At 39.0% G+C, this 12,772-nt stretch overlaps 1 protein-coding gene across 1 annotated transcript in view; it reads left to right on the top strand.

Annotated features, from left to right (window-relative positions):
* LOC124555434 (lysosomal acid phosphatase-like) overlaps positions 1-10,584 on the top strand; it is a 160,836-nt gene extending 150,252 nt beyond the window's left edge. The window contains exon 7 of the mRNA XM_047129344.1: positions 10,279-10,584. Within this exon, the coding sequence (XP_046985300.1) occupies positions 10,279-10,431 (153 nt within the window). The 3' untranslated portion in view covers positions 10,432-10,584. The remainder of the gene's footprint in view (positions 1-10,278) is intronic.
* The last annotated feature ends 2,188 nt before the right edge of the window (positions 10,585-12,772 follow it).

Here is a 12,772-nt window from a genome sequence, read left to right as displayed (position 1 = left end):
GTGACTGAGTGATGGCATTTTATAAGCTCCTTCATTCTCTGTCTGTTTTTCTTTGAGGATGACACCTCACAGGCCTATAAGGTGTACACTGGCATCTGCTTAATATAAGGACCTCCTTGTGCGACATGTGATTCCAACTTTGCAAAAATGCAACTGTGTCCACACCACTATTTTCATCCAAGATTGGGCAACATCACATGTTACTTGCCTGGTGAAAGATTTGTTTTGAATAGCCTTCAGTAATGACCACATCATCTCTAGGCAAATTTTATGTTCTGTACATAGAGTATGCTAGGTTCTTTTTTGTTTTGGAATAATGTAAACAGGTAATGTTCAGTGGTTAAGTGTTAATACAATCAAATGTCCTTAAGTGGTAAATGAATGTTTTGTTACATTTCCTCTCAAACTGTTACCTAATAATAGTACTGCGTCATGCCTAATTCAATTCCTCAAGCAGAAGTGGATGAGTTAAACGTCTGAATTGAAACCATCATACAACAGAAGCAGTACGCATCTGGACATGGGTTTCTCTTCAAATTACTATGTATTGAGTCCCCTATACAAGTTGTAGAAGTTTGTAATGGGGATTTCTGAACTCCCTGTATGAGGTTTGTGGGGCACATTTGATTTTAAACTTCATGGCTGCTACATCATATGGACCTGAGAGTAAGGTTCTTGAAAGCTCTGGATGTTTTAAAATGTGTGTCATAGTATGTCATAGGTAGCAGCCTGTGTATCCTAGTTCGACAGATTCTTCGTGTAATACCAACTTGGGTTTGGATGATAGGTTTAAAATAATTCATGTGCGATGTACTGTGAGGAATTAATTTAGTCATTGGGGTGTTTTCAATGAGCCCTATTCCCAGTCCGTGTTCGGACTGGTGAGGCCCCACATATATCAGGCCCACAAACGTAACAACCATTTCATAATCTGTAAGCAACAGTGCCTTTTGAATCCAAATAAAACTTCTGTTTTAGAGGCGGATGTGAAGAATGAGTAAAGACTGAGAGGGTACCTCTTTGGCTTCTTGGGTTTGAAACAATTTAAAAATAAATGAGCTTTGTACATATATTTAAGGCTTTAGTCTGTAAAATTTTAAACAAGTATTTACCTCAACTTTATTGTGGTGTATAAACAACGATGAGCCAAAGCATTTTCACCATTGCCACCATGAGACTGAATACTACCTGCTGGTGATGCAAGCAAGTGACGTGGCAAAGAAAGTATATAAATGAAGCAGAGACAATTACGGAATCATTCTTGAAATGATACAGGCAACAAATGGGGAAACCCACTGACACATAAATGACTTTAACAAAGTGTACATTGTTACAGGCTGGCACCAAAGAATGAGAACCAGAGAAACAGCAGAGCTCATTGGCTATTCTCATGCTAGACTTGTGAGCATCTATGGAAAATGGTTGAAGGATAGTGAAATCATCAATAGGCAACAAAGTGTTGGATATGCATCATTATAGGACATGTAGGTTGAAGGATTGCCCACTCTATGCCAGATAGATAGTGATCTGTGGTAGATCTGATGACAAAGTACAATGCTGATGCAGGCACAAGTGTTTCAGAGCACATCATTCAACGTGGGGCTCTGCAGCAGACATTGCCTATATGTTCCCTTGATGATCTGATAGCATTGTCAAATATGCTTGCAGTTGGCATGGCATCATCAAGATTGGACTCTGGATCAGAGTCATGCTAAGGTGATACTGAACCCCTGGTAGGACTGCCAAAGTTGTGACACCCCACTCCATTCCGCTGACCCCCCACCCCCAACCCCACCCTCCCCCTTGCCTGCATGCCAACCTCCTCTGCCATGAAACTATTTTCCTGCATTTTTTCCTACACAGATTTAGCAAATTTTATGCTCTTGTAAGTATAGTTTAATGAAAATGGAACATTACTGAAAAAATTGCTTAAATTAACTGTATTGATAATATAAAATATTACATACAGCAAATTAAAAGTATCAATGTTGTAAATAAATTAAACCTTGTATAAATTTTTTGAAAATCTGAAAGTAAAAAAATCTAAATTTTATTATTTATGACAATTATTGCACACTGTATTAAGTATGATATATAATACATTTTATTTGTTTCTCATACACTACAAGGGGCCTCCAACAAGTAATGCAACCCATTTTTGTCCTCAGCCAATTTTGGTTGAAAAATTCAGAACTTGTTGTGGGACATCATGGAATATTCCTGCTTCAGTCCCTATAGTTTCAGGAAGTTCTGATAAGTTGCAGTGCTGTGCATAGCCTTCAAAATGGGACCTGTAAAAGAGGTGCATTCCAAGCAGAGAGCTGTCATTCAGTTTGTTTTGGTGGAAAACCAGAGCATCACAGATATTCATATGCACTTGATGAATGTCTGTGGAGACCTGGCAGTGAACAAAAGCATGGTGAGTCATTGGGCAAGGCATTGTTATCATTGCAGCAAGGTTGTGCAAACCTGTCTGATCTCCCACGTGATGGCTGGCTGCACACAGCTGTGACTTATGCAATACTGGAACATGAGGACACTCTCATTAGGTAATCGGTGGATCACAGTCCAACACCTTGCTGCACAACTTGATGTCTTTGTTGGTAGTGGTGACACACTTGTCCACCAGCTGGAGTACTCAAAGGTGTGTACCCACTGGGTTTCTCGCCACCTAATAGAATACCATAAAGAGCAATGAAAGACCATGTGTACAGAATTGCTTGTGCATTACAAGGTTTGATCATGACATTGTCACAGGTGCTGAAACATGGGTTCATCACTTCGAACCAGAAACAAGAGTGATGTTCTCGCTCATGTTGCAACAATTAACTCAGAATTGTGTTGTTACCCTCAGGAAATTGAAGAAGTGACTTATTGTGTTCATTGCCACAAAAATGGAAACAAACGTCTCTTTCTCCATGATAACCAAGGCCTCACGTAAGATACAGCTCACAAAATTTCATTGGACTGTTCTTCTTCATCCACCCTACAGCCCGGGGATCTTGTACCTTCCATCGGTTTGGCCTAATGAAGGATGCACTCCACAGGAAGCAGTATGCGGTTGATGGGGAGGTTATTACCGCAGCAAGATGTTGGCTCTGATGTCAACCATTAGAGTTGTCCCATTTGGGCATACGGGCCCTCCCAGTAAGGTGGCATAAGGCCATCACATTGAACAGAGATTAAGTTGAAAAATAGAATTCTGTAGCCAGAAGAGTGGGGAATAATATGGTATACTTCAATCTGTTTTCAGAAAAAAAATGTTGCACTACTTATTGAACACCCCTATTTTAATAGTGGTTAAATTACTAATCAGAAATAAAATAAAAAGGGTTACAATTTTAATTTGCAATTTCTTCATTTGAGTGAAACAAGTTCATTGATTATGTTATAAAAGTCACATTTAGCAGCTGTGTTCTGTTGATAAAATATCTAAATTTTACAGTCAGTTTTCACCATAATTGACCTTAAGTAGCTTCTCTTATTATCTAAAATTGTGTGCTGCAATCACTGGTGTTGTCCTTAAATATCCTTAGAGCTACTGTGATGACTGGATAAGGATTCCTTGACCTATCCTTTACAAATATCCAAAAGGGGGCCATATCACTGCTTTTCACCTGTTCTTTCAGCTGGAACCTGAAAGCAGCTATTTTTTTAACTAGCTTGTCTGTGCCAATATTGCCATGAGATGTTGTGCATACAGTCCAGTCTAGACGTTAGCATGTGTGCAGAGGGTCACTAGTTCAAATTCAACCACCAGCAATTTTTATTTGTCAACAAATTCAGCTGTACAGTTTTCAGGATAAGATACAGGTACCACATGTGCTGACATGACCATCAACTTGGTGTAACCACAAATTTGATTCATCTGACGAAGTGACATGTTTCCTTTGGTCCACAACAGAACAGTAATGAGGACTTGGAAAAATAGGCACCTGCCAAGGGTACAAACACTAGATGTCATCCCCAATGGCAATGGCATCTTCCAGCAGGATAACTGCCCATTTCATATGCCACACTCATGCTACAGTGGTTTGAGGAGCATGATATTGAGCTCAGGCTGATGTCTTGACCACCAAATTTGCCTGATGTGAATCTGATGGAACACAGCTGGGGTGTTATCCAATGTCAGTTCCTTGCTCACACACCATCAGTCTGTTACTTGTGGGCACATTTATCTGGGAAAGTAATAATGACTTGGTGACACCATGCCATGAAGAATAGCTGTTGTATTGTGTTCCAAAAAGGGCCAACATGTTATTATGTAACTAGCCATAATGTTATGGCTCATCAGCGAATTGTAGAACTATATTCAGCCCTGAAGACACTGGAACAGATGAAATGTCATTGAAGTAGAAAGTTTTTCACCTGTTCAGATTCCCTTGTTGTCCCATATGACAGACGCCCATGTCAGGGAAAGTGATCCGAAATATAGAGTTAAAACATTAGGATAAACATGTATCATTTTACACCACCTGATAAAAAAAGTGAAGCACCTGGAAGTCATGGTCATGGTCAGATGTCATTGTAACTTCATACATGTACACACCATCAGTGGGTATGTAAATGATTAGAGTTGTAATTATGTGTGACAGGTGGAACAGCCATTGGAATACATTTGTGTTGTTCATGTGTAGTGTTCTTACCAGGCCTGGTAGGTTTTATGAGGGGTGTGAACAACATCAATGTTGGCTGCTCACTGTGAAGGGCTTGGAGATATTTCATCATCTAATGAGACTGTGTTATCAGCAGCTTACAGAGTTTGAAAGGGGCCTCATTGTGGGTCCTCATTTGGCCAGCTGGGCAAATTGTGCAATATCCAGATATTTGTGGGGCATATGGATGTGACAGTGTCCTGGTATTGGACCACATGAGAATGTGACAGCAGGCATATGCATCATCAAGATTCTTGTTGACAATATCTGACAACACAAGAGATGATCACTGTAATATCCACCAAGCTCATCATAACCTCTTCACATTTGCACCTGCCATCCAGAAACAAATAATTGACTCCCTGCAACATTGTGTCATCCCACACCATTGGTCATAGGCTAGCAGCAGCCAGAATAGGGAATTAACATCCCTGGCTGCACTTTGAGTGGTCTCATGACTGACAAGCATTGGAAGCATGGACTGCTGATGAATGGTGTCATTATGTTCAGTGTAGAATTGCAGTTCTGCACTAAACGATGTCAAAGTTAGCGTAAGGAGGGCTATGCGTGAAGCGTTCAGTGAATTCGAAAGTAAAATTCTACGTACCGACTTGACAGAAAATCCTAGGAAGTTCTGGTCTTACGTTAAATCAGTAAGTGGCTCGAAACAGCATATCCAGACACTCCGGGGATGGCATTGAAACAGAGGATGACACGCGTAAAGCTGAAATACTAAACACCTTTTTCCAAAGCTGTTTCACAGAGGAAGACCGCACTGCAGTTCCTTCTCTAAATCCTCGCATAAACGAAAAAATGGCTGACATTGAAATAAGTGTCCAAGGAATAGAAAAGCAACTGGAATCACTCAATAGAGGGAAGTCCACTGGACCTGACGGGATACCAATTCGATTCTACACAGAGTACGCGAAAGAACTTGCCCCCCTTCTAACAGCCGTGTACCGCAAGTCTCTAGAGGAACGGAGGGTTCACCGAGCGAGGTGGCGCAGTGGTTAGCACACTGGACTCGCATTCGGAAGGACGACGGTTCAATCCCGCGTCCGGCCATCCTGATTTAGGTTTTCCGTGATTTCCCTAAATCGCTCCAGGCAAATGCCGGGATGGTTCCTCTGAAAGGGCACGGCCGACTTCCTTCCCCATCCTTCCCTAATCCCATGAGACCGATGACCACGCTGTCTGGTCTCCTTCCCCAAACCAACCAACCAACCAACGGAGGGTTCCAAATGATTGGAAAAGAGCACAGGTAGTCCCAGTCTTCAAGAAGGGTCGTCGAGCAGATGCGCAAAACTATAGACCTATATCTCTGACGTCGATCTGTTGTAGAATTTTAGAACATGTTTTTTGCTCGAGTATCATGTCGTTTTTGGAAACCCAGAATCTACTATGTAGGAATCAACATGGATTCCGGAAACAGCGATCGTGTGAGACCCAACTCGCTTTATTTGTTCATGAGACCCAGAAAATATTAGATACAGGCTCCCAGGTAGATGCTATTTTTCTTGACTTCCGGAAGGCGTTCGATACAGTTCCGCACTGTCGCCTGATAAACAAAGTAAGAGCCTACGGAATATCAGACCAGCTGTGTGGCTGGATTGAAGAGTTTTTAGCAAACAGAACACAGCATGTTGTTATCAATGGAGAGACATCTACAGACGTTAAAGTAACCTCTGGCGTGCCACAGGGGAGTGTTATGGGACCATTGCTTTTCACAATATATATATGACCTAGTAGATAGTGTCGGAAGTTCGATGCGGCTTTTCGCGGATGATGCTGTAGTATACAGAGAAGTTGCAGCATTAGAAAATTGTAGCGAAATGCAGGAAGATCTGCAGCGGATAGGCACTTGGTGCAGGGAGTGGCAACTGACCCTTAACATAGGCAAATGTAATGTATTGCGAATACATAGAAAGAAGGATCCTTTATTATATGATTATATGATAGCGGAACAAACACTGGTAGCAGTTACTTCTGTAAAATATCTGGGAGTATGCATGCGGAACGATTTGAAGTGGAATGATCATATAAAATTAATTGTTGGTAAGGCGGGTACCAGGTTGAGATTCATTGGGAGAGTCCTTAGAAAATGTAGTCCATCAACAAAGGAGGTGGCTTACAAAACACTCGTTCGACCTATACTTGAGTATTGCTCATCAGTGTGGGATCCGTACCAGATCGGTCTGACGGAGGAGATAGAGAAGATCCAAAGAAGAGCGGCGCGTTTCGTCACAGGGATATTTGGTAACTGTGATAGCGTTACGGAGATGTTTAATAAACTCAAGTGGCAGACTCTGCAAGAGAGGCGCTCTGAATCGCGGTGTAGCTTGCTCGCCAGGTTTCGAGAGGGTGCGTTTCTGGATGAGGTATCGAATATATTGCTTCCCCCTACTTATACCTCCCGAGGAGATCACGAATGTAAAATTAGAGAGATTAGAGCGCGCACGGAGGCTTTCAGACAGTCATTCTTCCCGCGAACCATACGCGACTGGAACAGAAAAGGGAGGTAATGACAGTGGCACGTAAAGTGCCCTCCGCCACACACCGTTGGGTGGCTTGCGGAGTATAAATGTAGATGTAGATGTAGATGTACACTGGATTTCCACCACTGACATGTATATAGGCAGCCTGGGAGACATCCTATTTGTCAACTGTTTTGGAGAGGCATAGGGCTGATACTCCTGGATTCACAGTGTGGGGAGCCAATCTGGTGTGAATTTAAGGTTGTGGTTGGAAGTGATTCAGGGAAGTCTCACGGCACAATGGCATGTTATGGACATCATATGTCCTCATGTTTTTCCTCTCATGCCATTTTTTAACAGAACAAAGCTTGTCCTCACATGGTATGTGTCTTTATTAACTGATTGCATGGTATTGAGATACTACTATGGTCAGAAATATCCTCAGATCTGTTCCCAATAGAACATGCGTGGGGCCAGCTCAGACGTCAACTTTGTCCTGGTGCCAGTGTCTGGGAAATCAAGGACCAATTACAAAAGATGTAAACCAGTTTGCTTTAGGGTAGTATACAACAGCTTTATGACACCTTTCCCAGCTGAACCAGCACATGCTTACAGGCCAGAGGGGCCGAAATGTTAAACTGGTAAATGGGCCCTTTGTAAATTTGACTAATTTTGTAATCATCAAAGTAAACTGACTTGTCCTTTCCTGACATGAAATCCTGTGAACTGTGGATGAATGGCAACAGGCAGATTCCATATTCCTAGATTTCCATAAAACATTTGACACAGTGCTATACTGCCAACTGTTAATGGAGGCACAAGCATATGAGATAGGTACCCGATATGTGAGTGGTTTGAAGGTTTCTTAAGTAACATAGCCCAGTAAATTGTCCTCACCAGTGAGTGTTCATCAGAGACAAGGGTATCATCATGAGTGTCCCATAAATGATCAGGTGAACATGGTAAGTAGCAGTCTGTGGCTTTTTGCTGATAATACTATGGTGTTTGGGCAGGTGTTGTCATTGAGTGACTGTAGGATGATACAAGATGACTTAGACAAAATTTATATTTAATTTTCTAGTTGGTGTGATGAATGGCAGCTAGCTTTAAACGTAGAAAAATGTAAGTTAATGCAGATGAGTAAAGAAAACAAACCCATAACATTTGGATACAATATTAGTAGTGTTCTGCTTGACACAGTCACCTCATTTAAATATCAGGGCATAACATTGCAAAGTAATATGAAATGGAATGAGCAGGTAAGGACTGTAGTAGGGAAGCTGAATGGTTGACTTGGGGTAATTGGGAGAATTTTACGGAAGTGCAGTTCATCTGTAGAGGAAACTGCATACAGGAAACTAGTGTGATTCATTGTTAAGTACTGTAAAAGTGTTTGGGATCTGCACCATGTCATATGAAAGAAAGACATTGAAGCAATTTAGAGGCAGGCTATTATATTTGTTACCAGTAGGTTCAAGCAACATGCAAGTAATGAGTGTTTAGGCTCACTTCTGAGCAATTCTATTGCTGCCAATGCACATTTTGTGTAAGGACCTAGAAGATAAGATTAGAGAGATTAGGGCACATACAGAGACATATTGTTAGTCATGTTTTGCTCACTCTATTTACAAGTGAAACAGAAAAGGAAATAGCTAGTAGTGGTACAGGGTACTCTCCATCATGCACCATACAGTGGCTTCGGGAGTATGTGTGTGGATGTAGATGCAAATCCTCTCAGCACATTGAGTTTTATTTTGTCTTCTCCTCCCCTTCTGAGTGCTTCAATTTTTTTGTTAGGCAGTCTATTTGATACCAAGGTATGTGTATATATTACTTCATATGGGTATACTGTGAGAAAAGTAGCTATTTTGGATTCTACTCTTCCACTTACACAGCTCAGTAACTGTTTTATGTAACTTTACACAGAACAATATTAGTTGTGTACCTAATGACAATGTCAAAACCTGTTTAATACAAACATCAGAGTTAAGTTGAATTTACAGCTTCAGTCCAAATTCTCTTATAAATTATAGGAGTGGTAGATAAGGTAAAATTTATAAATGCAAAGCAAGCAGACCATCTCAATGATTAAATGTTTAAGTGTTTGCTATGAAATGGCTGTAGTCATATTATATAATTCTCCAGTTTTTTTGTGGGCTCTTTTTCAGTGTAACTGTCATCAATAGCCATCATAGTTCAGAAAAGTCCTCAGATGTCACAGACAGATTATTTATTCCAGTCAAGAACAAGGGTCTACCAAGCACTGATGCTTACAGGGCTCAATATTTAATGTTTACCCACTCGGAATTTAATCTTATTCCTGTGTTTAATATCAGTTTCTCTGTGGAGAAGCCTTTGTGGAATCCAGACTGAGTTGTTAACAAAATTTTAAGAAATATGGTTCAACATTCCTTTGTAATAAGCTACCTTCTTAGAAATTTTAAGAACTTGGAAAGGGTGATGTCTGAGCTACAGTTTGAAGTAATATATTTTTACAGCTTTCACAAGCAGGTGCTATAACTGTGTACCTCAGTCATTCATGAAACGTACCTTGATGTATCAGAGTATTGTAAAGGTGACTCGATGAGGCACAATCAAGTTAGGACAACATTTTAGTATTTCACTTGTTATACTGTTATAATTGGAAGATTTGCTGTTTTTCAGTGACCTTACGATTTTTGTTATCTTTTTAATGGCTTATTTTCAAAAAAATGATGTCTGGAAGTGGAGTATTCTTTCTTTGTCTAGTAATACTTCAGACTGTTTATGTTTTGGGTTTGGAATTTTTTGTGCTAATTGGTATAGTGAAGAAGTTTACGATACAGCTTGCGTGGCACCTTTGAATCTTTATAATAAATGTGTGGACCCTGTTCAGTTCTATCTCATGTATCTTAAGTGAAAACAGAACCCAAAGTTTCTAGAAATGGATTAAAGGATGTTTGTTTTGTATGTCTGTTACCACACATACAAACAAGTTTTCTTACAACATTCTCATGGTTGCATTACTTCACTGGTGAGTGAATGGATAACTTTCATCATATGTCACTATATTCAATCAAGATTTTCATTATAATAACAAAATATTTTACCAATCAAATATCACCTTATACACACAATGTATTATTAAATTAATGTTGACTTTGTTACAGGTATTGTATTTGAATAATGCTTCTGACAGTGAGCCACATGTTCTCAACACTCCTGGTTGCACAGACAAGTGTCATTTGCAGCAGTTTGTAGATTTGATGAAACCTGTTTTACCAGATGACTGGACAGTGGAATGTCAAAAGCTAGACAGCTAAATAACAGATTTTCAGCAAAGTGATTGTACACTTATATTAATAATAAAATATTTCATGCCATATATGTGATTACACTGCCTCATAAAATTGTACCATATTCAGTGTGTATCCGATAAATGTGAGATTGCATTTTGTCACTTTTTTTGTAAATAAATTTAAATTTGTTACATGTACATAATACATTTTAATTGAGAGAGAAGGAAATGTGGTCATCCTTATTTCATCACAAAGCTATCAGAATTATAAACTTATTTTCACATAATATACTTTAAAAGTTAAATCATAAACTTACATACTAGTGACTCACCAATGTTATATAGAAAGTCCAGTTTCAGTGTACTGTGGTCTTGTACAGTTTAACTATAATATATCATTTAATTTCATAAGCTACATGGAAACTTATCACTATTTGAAATAATGTAGGTTTACATATTTTAGTTCCTTTTGCTGTATTCTTTGTCAAGTAACAACATTATCCTTCAATAATTCCTCTACTGAGTAATAGCACTTTTGGACTAGCATGCTGTACAATTTTCTCTTCAGAAAACTATTCTTGATCCTATTTTAAATTTTATCTTTTAATTTGTTACAAATCATCATTCCTATGTAGCGCAAAGTGTGGATGAAAAACTGAGGGTTGCAAACATGAACTTTTCTTAATTCCTAGAATTGTATGTATGCTGGAAACTATTTATTAAAAATGGACAAGATTTGATGTGTGCAATAATCCATGTATGTACGGGGGCAGAACACTTAATATATTCAGATCCCTTTCTAGTGGTTGACAAGGCATTCTTGGCCTTCCTTGTGCATGTTTCGTATAATTTTTGCCCAAGGTCAGTATTCTTTTCATGTTACCTGTGTTTCCCCAAAAGGCAATTCCATATTTTAGCATGGGTTCAAAGTAACTATGGCACACTATTTTTCTTGTGTACGATGTCGTGTTGGTTTCAACTGCCATAGCAAATACCAGGCTGTTTAATTTATTTGCAAAGTGTGCATTATGTGATGACCATGACAGTTTTTCATCCATATGCATTTTCAAGAAATTGACACAGTCTGATCCTTTTAGTTCCTGAATTTTTTGCTTTATCTGAATATGATTTGTTTTTGATTGTATGGTTTTAAATTGCAATGGTTGAATTTTTTGAAATACTTAATTTTAATCAATTTCAATGGAATTGGGTATTAAATTTCTCTAGGAAACCTGCAACATTTTTGGGAAGTTTGTTTGCATTACTATATTCAATCAGCATTGGGCATGTGCATTATTTTTGGGAAGTATGTCTGCATTGCTGTATTCAATCAGTACTGTTGCACTAACTGTAAATAATACTGAATGAGAATTTATGTTGAGTGGTGAGTCATTTACATAAAAAATGATGTTTGCTCTAATACCGAGCCTTGTGAAATTCCTTTTAAAATGGGTTTCCACTCTGATTCCATTTTCTGTTGAATGACAGCATATGAATTAAGCCAATATAAAATGCAGCCCTCAATTCCATATTTTTCCAATCTGTGTATAAGTAAATAGTGGTTTACACTGTGAAAGGTTTTTGGTAAGTAAAAAACGAGTTATTGTAGTTTCCTGAGTTTTCTCTTTTTGGAAACCAAATTAATTTACTGAGATGACATAAATTTTTTAAATTAAATTTCTAACTTGTATTGCAGCAACCTTTTGAAATATTTTAGAAAATGGTGGAAGATGAGAGAAGGGATGGTAGTTTTCCATATCTTCTTTGGAGCCTTTTCTTGAATAATGGTTTGATATCAGCATATTGTTGTATCCATAGAAGATAGCCAAGTCTTAACATCAACACTGTTAATTTAATCATAGGTGAATAGCTGGGGAACTCTGTGTCATACAGTGGGTAATTAATACTGACAGTCTCATTTCAAACCAGGGGGAACAGTGCTAGCCCAGTCACCATCTCTGTGCTAACACTTGGCCTCTACATGTGTACATCTCCTTCAAGGCAAGTATGGCAAGAGTTTGAAACTATTTTCTGAATAAATTTAGAATTTGCAAACCATTTCCAGTTGAGGTTATTTCAAGTCACTTCTGTAACAAAGGAAAGAACATTATAGCCAGGTCAAGACTCCCTCTCACATAGGCCAACTGGATAATTCCCTTAATTCCCTTCTTTTGAACTGTGTCACACACACTATCAACACTCATGCTTGAGACATGACAGAAAGAAATAATTTTGGTGCCAGGTATGGGCCAAACAAAAGGCTTTCACAAAGTCATGTGGAAGGTAACCAACTTACTTGGATTGCTACAGCAACTATGGAAAATTGCAATAAGTTATGGCAGCTAGCAGCTTTTAGCCTAGTAGAA

Source organism: Schistocerca americana, chromosome X (genome assembly GCF_021461395.2).
Source record: "Schistocerca americana isolate TAMUIC-IGC-003095 chromosome X, iqSchAmer2.1, whole genome shotgun sequence".
Classification (NCBI taxonomy): domain Eukaryota; kingdom Metazoa; phylum Arthropoda; class Insecta; order Orthoptera; family Acrididae; genus Schistocerca; species Schistocerca americana.
This window is presented reverse-complemented; position numbering and strand designations above follow the sequence as displayed.